The sequence below is a fragment of the Mercenaria mercenaria genome, chromosome 12 (genome assembly GCF_021730395.1).
Source record: "Mercenaria mercenaria strain notata chromosome 12, MADL_Memer_1, whole genome shotgun sequence".
Lineage (NCBI taxonomy): Eukaryota > Metazoa > Mollusca > Bivalvia > Venerida > Veneridae > Mercenaria > Mercenaria mercenaria.
In genome coordinates, this window is record NC_069372.1 from 2276000 (window position 1) to 2284175 (window position 8176).

Here is an 8176-nt window from a genome sequence, read left to right on the forward strand (position 1 = left end):
CCATCATGAAATGAGGGACGTCACCTCTTTTCTCTCGGATACACCTTCTTTAGTTGGGTAACGAAGGGCAGGTAACTGTACCTTGTTACCATTAGCATGAAACGTGTCCTATTTTATGTAAAATTCATTCCACGAGTGAAATTTTGCCCCCGATTTACGCGCAAATGCGCAAAAATGGAAAAATTAGGATCTGTTTATTAGGGACTTCTGTCTTATTTTACTGAAAATACATTCTCCGAATGAAATAAGCCCCCATTTTACACGCAAAAGTGCCAAAAATGAAACAATGAGGGTTTATTCTATGAGCGCTTCTTTCAAGTACACCACGGAAGCACATTTTGGACCGAATAACTGCATTATAACCTATAAGAAAAATAAATTTAACGACCCGTTATACCCGAAAACACGCGTAAATTCGATCAAATACTGCAAACCGAGCAAAATGAAGGCAAGAAAACGTATGATCAAATGTTGGTGTCAGACAGAACATCTTATTATCAAAACTTGGTGTCAGTAAGAACATTCCCAGCGAAACATGTGGTGTCAGACAGAACATTTTTGGTCTACCCATCCGACTTTAACACCTCGTATTTTCGGAAGTAATGGAGATTTCGCCGGGATATTTGGCAGACAAAGAGATAGAATGTTGGGCTTTTTATTGAGGGTAATGCCAAGCTTGTTGCTTCAGAAATGTGAAAAAATCCTCGTTTCAATATCCAAAACAATGAAAATCTGGCCGTGGATTAGCCATCTGTGTGATTATTTGGTGGTCTTTTTAATTCAGAAAAACATTCCTTTTGATGCCTCTTTCTATCCTCGAAACCTGGTAGGAATCTGGGTTTTTTTTTTTCCACTTTTCTCTATTTTATTGATTCACACTGTGTATAGACAAAATTGAAAATACTTACTTCAAAACAAAAACAATCTCATTAAAGTGTCACATTGTCCGATCTGGTGTCATGTTGTCTTGTGGTGCCGCGTTAGGTCAAAATTTGATCAAAATCCCCTACATTGAAAAATGACAGGGTGTTACAAAATCCCCTTCATACTTTTGCAGGGGGTATCATAATCCCCTCTGTGATTAACATTTATATATATAGATATCAGTGCTCCAAATTATATTATGTTTGCTAAAGGCATTGTATTTACGTGCTTAATGCAATTGACTTTTAAGTTGTATATAGTTGTATTTGAACTTGATGAAATAAGTAAAAATCACAGAGGGGATTATGATACCCCCTGCAAAAGTATGAAGGGGATTTTGTAACACCCTGTCATTTTTCAGTGGAGGGGATTTTGATCAAGGGGATTTTGATATACACTCGTCGCGTTATCACGTTATAGAGTCTGATGTATGTATTTTATTTAAAATATTGGTATCTCCCTTTAATAGAAACAACCCATGACATTTATTGGCTTAGTCATAACCATTTAATACACAGATATATGTTATACAATAGGTTTCACCAGTGCAATATTTAAAAGAACATAAGGTGTAGCGAGTCTGCACCGGTTGAAGTCTATTGAAATCTAGACAAATTCAAATTGTACAGCATGGAATCTGTCGAGAAAGGCGCACAACAAGATCAAAGAAAATCATACCAATTTTCGTCAACATTCAGCTCTTATTTGACGCTTATAGGATATTCTGTTGGAATGGGAGATATTTGGCGGTTTCCATTTATGGCATATAGGAACGGAGGAGGTAAATTATGTCTATTTATATAGGACATGCTTTTCGAATGGGAGATATTTGGCGGTTTTAATATATGGCATATATGAACGGACGTTCTAACGAAACGGTATTTATGTGACACCCCCATTGTCCTCTCTATTGTTCTAACAGTCACATAAAAAGAAAAAGGTCACATAAACAGAACGGAATGAATGACATCAAAGAGAAAGTACCGTTATGCAGTCACTTTACCACCATTTCGCGGGCACGGAGGAGGTAAATTACGTCTATTTATATAGGACATGCTTTTCGAATGGGAGATATTTGGCGGTTTTAATATACAGTGCATTCGCGATGCTACGAATCGCAATTTAACGAAATACCGGTATACTACGAAAAGGTGTTGTGGTCCCGGCTGCTTTCCTTCTTATTTCTATGTAACAAAGTCGCGGTTTTACGAAAACGCAATTTTACGAAAAATGCGCTGCTACGAATGTATTGTTATCACCTTAAAGTCTGTTTTCAACTTGTTTTAGTTGCGATTTTACGAATGTATCGTCTAAGTTTTCACACCTTCCATAACGGCGTGAAAATGCTTTAGAATGGAAAGTGTCACTATCATTTAGCTTGGCGTAAACAGTGGTTAAAGTGTGAAAACTGAGTAATTAAATTCAAAACACACGCTGTACACTATGACACAAGTTAGTGGTTATTTTTTTTCTCCTATAACTGTCCGATCGGACGGCATACAAGACACACTTGCTACGATATCTATACGTCTCAAAGAAACACTGCATATAGAAAATAAAACAATATTTAATGCCTGATCGTCTGTATATTGTTGTTTTATTATACCAAACAATTCGGTAAAGGGTAGCTGAGGGTATCGGAATATGCAACAGCGATTTTTTTTTCTCGTGCAACAATGTACCCTGTATATGTTTTATGTACAGTGAATAAAAAAGTGAAGAAAAAAAAGACAACCCGTTCTACATTCTACATACCATCTGAGTTTAGATTCGAATAAGATTTGTAGTAAAGCCAGACGACATATAAAATTGGTATACATGTAGTCCGATATGAAAATCACATGTATAAATATCACGAGTTACGACGTGTAGATATTAAGGTGCTGTATAGCGAAATTTCCTATGCTACGCTCGAACGAAAATGCGATATTACGAAAAAAAAACGACCGGTCCCTTGGCTTTTCGTAGGATCGCGATTGTACTATATGGCATATAGGAACGGAGGAGGTAAATTATGTAAGGTAGAAAAGCGAAACTGCCATTTTGAAAGAATGGACATATTTATGGGCATAAGCGCGAGCGAGGATTGTCCTATTCTTTACACATTAATGGATATTTGAGGTTTTATCTTGACTTAAACACGGTCACGAAAAATCAGATTGCGTGATATATTATATAAGACTCAATATTGTCGCTTTGAGGCAAAGACAATCTTTGATATTTGTGTTCTTGTGGGTAATATAAGAATACAAGTCAAAAATGATTTAACATTAAAATTAATTGCCATATAAATGTTTAATATCAATTTTAAAAGTTTTTAAACCTAATGATAGTTCTAGAGCTGATCCTAGTGAAAGTTACGAACCATATAACCGTTTTCTAATTATGAATGATTTGAATGCCTCCTCATAACTAAAATGTAAAATTTACTTTGGCCTTTATGTATGTTATTAATATGCCATGCTTTTGTTCTGCAAGTTTGCATTTTAATAAAATCAAGTAATTTAATACATTCGGGCCATGGGAATAAGACTTTAAATGTATGTTATATGAGTATTTTATTGTTCTATTAGAAAAAATCGTTCTTATCTCTAATTACGAAGTTATTTATTTCATTATTTATTAGAAATAAATTTCTCGTTATCAGTTGAATATCTTTAATCTGTATGACTGAATATGTACGTTTAAATATTTGTAGTTAACACATAAATTGCACCGTTATGCAAGACAATTGTTTTCAAGTTCAATGTGATTCATTTACGGCCATTTTCTCGTAATACCGAAATGTGCAGTAAAACTTAGGGAAATTGACGTTTTGATTTTCTTTGAAGTTCGCAAAATAAAATTGCACATTCTGGGTAGATGCACAAATGTCACAATTTTTCATACCATTTAACAATTTTACATGTAACATGATGAAAAGAAATGCTGCAGCATTTGAAAAAAAAAAAGGAACAATTATGTGTTTTAGCTCGACATTCAAAGAATAGGTGGAGCTATTGGACTCCAGTTTGTTTAATTCTGCCACTGTTTTCTTGTTTAGGGCACAGCCATTATTTTATCTGGGGACTATACGCCACTTTTCATGGATTTGCACTCTGTGCATCATTGAAGGTTCCATGTGCACCGTCGTATGAATACATCTGCGAATGTCTAAATTACATTCTGGTACTTATAACATGTGTAAATGTTGAGTTCTGCTCAACCCGGGGCTAGAGGGCGTGGACGGTAGCTTGCACTTCCACTACCGTCCATGAACAGGCTCAATCAGACCGAGCCTGCAACATTTGCGGTTATGTCGTGTTAGGCGACCTGTGGTTTTCCACTTTTTTATTTCATCCCTGTGTCGATGTCCGCGTCGGCGTCCCGATTTGGTTAAGTTTTTGTATGTAAGCTGGTATCTCAGTAACCACTTGTGGGATTGGATTGAAACTTCACACACTTATTTACTGTGATAAATTTACTTACACTGCACAGGTTCCATAACTCTGTTTCGTATAATTTTTTATTAAGGTTTTATATGTAAGCTGGTATTTCAGTACCTACTAATGGAAATGGATTGAAACGTCACGCACTTGTTCATTGCGATGATCTGACATGCATTACTCATGTTCCATAACTCTACTTTGCATTTTTACAAAAGTATGCCATTTTTTCGACTAAACAGTTGTTGGTTAATTTTTTTGTATGCAAGCTGATATCTCAGTACCCACTAATGGGAATGGATTGAAACCTGCACATTTGTCCATTGTCATGAGCTGATATACTTTGTACAGGTTCAATAACCCTTTTTGCAATCTTACGAAAGTATGCCCCCTTTTCGACTTAAATATTCATTCAGTTGACAAGGCTGTTGAATAGTCGAGCGTTGCTTTACTCCGACAGCTCTTGTTTTTACATAACGTTGCCTATTTTTATCTATTTTTGACTGAAAATGCCATACCAGGTGTATATCTGCGATACATTTCTATTGCGATTTAGGAGTACACAAAGAGAACATTATTACTTTCTAACGGTTGAAGATTTAAACTAACATTCTGTAATTACTTTTGGCACACTGTTTGATTTTCATTTGACTGATAATTTGTGGGGCGATTTAGGTTAAAGTCATACGTTCCTCTTCAGGTTTTTTTTTTTATTTCAGTTACAAGTTCTGTAAAACGTTGTAGTTTAAATTTCGAAACTTTCGAATTTCTTAGGTTAATGTACTCACACCTCTCAACGCACATGGTTGTTACTATACCTGTCCGTTATTTACCTGTACCTGTCCATTCTTAAAGTATCCATTATTTTAAGAATGGACAGTTACAGGTTAATAATGGACAGGTATAGTAAAATAATCGTGTGTATAGAACGGTGTCGGTACAATAACCTATATAGTAGACAAAACTAACAAAGGATTACATCACAACCGTGTTTTAAGTCTATTTATATAGGACATGCTTTTCGAATGGGAGATATTTGGCGGTTTCCATTTATGGCATATAGGAACGGAGGAGGTAAATTATGTCTAGTTTTATAGGACATGCTTTTGGAATGGGAGATATTTGGCGGTTTTAATATATGGCATATAGCAACGGAGGAGGTAAATTATGTCTATTTATATAGGACATGCTCTTGGAATGGGAGATGATTTATGGCATACAGGAACGGAGGAGGTAAATTATGTCAGGCTATTTATATAGGACATGCTCTTTGAATGGGAGATATTTGGCGGTTTTCATGTGTGGAATATAGGAACGGAGGAGGTTAGATAAAGTATTCGTAACTTTAAAATATTTAATAGCCTTTTATTAATAGCTCTTAAATATATCTTAATATATCTAAAATACGCAGAGGTTATACACCTGTGGAAATAGTTCTCGAGAGCGTAGCCCGAGTGACTAACTACACGCCAACCATAGTAGGACGACGTGACGTTAACGCGCAATCATGAGGTAACACGTCCCTCAGAATAACTTAGAAGTGCATACACGTCTAGTGAGTTCTTTTGCGCACCTAGGCGTGTGAATTAAGTCTACTACCATACTCTTATACCATTTCGATTCTGAAACGTCCTTTATATTTATAAAATAGAAGAACAAAGTTGGTAGCACTCTTTCTCGGCGCCTATATGGGGCCAAATAAATACGTCGATGTGACGTCAATATTGTTTTAATGGAAACGCGCATGTTTTTTTTCATATTAGAATTACTATAACTCTGTTTGATATTTGCTTAAAATCATTACATTTAAATGTTTGATTTTATTTGTTTCTATTTAATGGCTGCTTTAATATGTATTAATTGTTTGGTGATTTTCGTTGTTTCTATTTAATGGCTGCTATTGCTTGAGATTTGGTATGGTTTTGGAAAGATAATTGCAAGCAACACGATGACGTTGTCACCCTTTCAATTACAATGCTTTCAGATACAAATGATTTCATTTTCAGGTGCTTTCCTCATACCGTACGTTGTCATGTTAATAATCTGCGGGACTCCATTGTATTTTCTGGAATATTCCATTGGGACATTTGCCGGCCGAGGACCATATAAAATATGGGATATCAGCCCTGTGTTTAGAGGTAATAATTGAAACAACAATTTCTTTCATACCGATAAAGTATATTTGAAAGACCTAGTACATGTGTAAATGAAAATCAAACGTCATACAATTTAGAAGAAATAATAAAAAGGTCGTTTAACGATTGTATTTCCACTTTCAGGTGTTGGAGTCAAGGTATCTGTGGGATATGGTGTCTACATGGTTGGCGCGAGCATATTCCGGTGTTGGATTGGACAGTGTATTCTCTACGCCTTCCGGGATCCAATACCATGGAGTCATTGTGACAATGACTGGAACACACCTTTTTGTAAAAGTAATCGAATTTTGGTTTCAAGGAACAGCAACGCTTTAGTACTTGTTGATTTACAAAATGGCAGCGATACTGACGCCAACATGACGTCTTCTGCATGGGCAGGTGGACCAAAAACAGACGTTTCTGTACATCATAATGTAACCGGAACAGAAATGTCTGCTGCTGAAGAGTTTTGGCAGTGAGTTTAGAATTGCGCTTTACAGTAGATGTATAATGGTATTTTAGCTACTAAAACTAAGAAAATTTGTATTTGCGTATTTACGCAATTAAAATTGCATTAAACCCAATTGAATTCATAAAGTGTACGTACTGAAACGCAAGTAAAATTCCTAATACTCAATTCATAAAAAATCGCTTGCGTATCGCATTTTCCTTATTACTAGAACGGTATTGTAAACAACGTTTGATCTTTCCACACTTTTCAAACATTATAAGATTTTTTATATAAGCTTCTTTGTATATAGATTGAAACTCGTTTAAATTCTACATAAATCTCTTTTTCTAGTACTGTAGGTTGTCTCGTTCATGCCATGTTTTGCTGTCGTGTTGGAGCTCCCGCACGACCAGGCAAAACGAGCCGAAATATAAAGTCTCGTTCAAAGCGCAAATCTGTCTATTTTTATATGAATTGAATTATGATATAATAGAGTAATAATTGAAATAGAAGAACCCAGTTAGTTTTAATTAAATCTGTTTTTGTATTACATATATGAACAGCTGCTTTAACTTTTCAATACCAGTGTAATATTTCAAAATAAATTGCGCACCACTATTATTTTCAAAGGACAATAACTTGATATGGTATGCATTATAAGGCAATGGAAACTGTAGTACAATGTCAATTGCTGACATTCATCTAATTTAGCTAGTACTTAAAATTATTTGTAATCAAGTCAATAAACTAAGCATTGTAGGACCACATTCGTAACAGATCGCATTTGTAACAGATTTCGTACGTATGCGATCGCATTCGTAACAGGTAAATGTGTTACGAATGTGTTTGTCCAATATGGGTGTTGACATGAGAAGCACATGTGTATCATGTTGAGTTTTATACTGCAAATGTTCAATGAGTTGGTTGTCATCGCAACATCATTAAATGACTGTCATAAGCACCATCACAAGTTAGCGTCGTCGATGTCAATGACGTCAAAAAAATTTGAGCCGCATCATGAGAAAATGGGCCTTCGGGAATATTCGAGGCATTGCAACCAGTGTGCCCGGATAACTAGCTTTAGTCAGATTTCCAAATACTTGATTACAAATAACCACCATTTATTGACAATCTGTTGTGTTCATATTACACCTATTACTCCAAACGTCTCAAATTGTGGCACCTTGTAGTATGGTTTTGATGAATATTATGCTTGTTTGTTGGATTCAGAGCGCCTGTTT

General features: G+C 35.5%; 1 protein-coding gene across 1 annotated transcript; it reads left to right on the plus strand.

The window, feature by feature from the left end:
* The first annotated feature begins 6359 nt into the window (after nt 1-6359).
* LOC123535154 (sodium-dependent proline transporter-like) lies at nt 6360-7429 on the plus strand. The gene is made up of 2 exons (XM_045317705.2): nt 6360-6487; nt 6629-7429. The coding sequence occupies exons 1-2, from the start codon at nt 6382-6384 to the stop codon at nt 6961-6963; spliced, it is 441 nt and encodes a 146-aa protein (XP_045173640.2). The 5' UTR covers nt 6360-6381; the 3' UTR covers nt 6964-7429.
* The last annotated feature ends 747 nt before the right edge of the window (nt 7430-8176 follow it).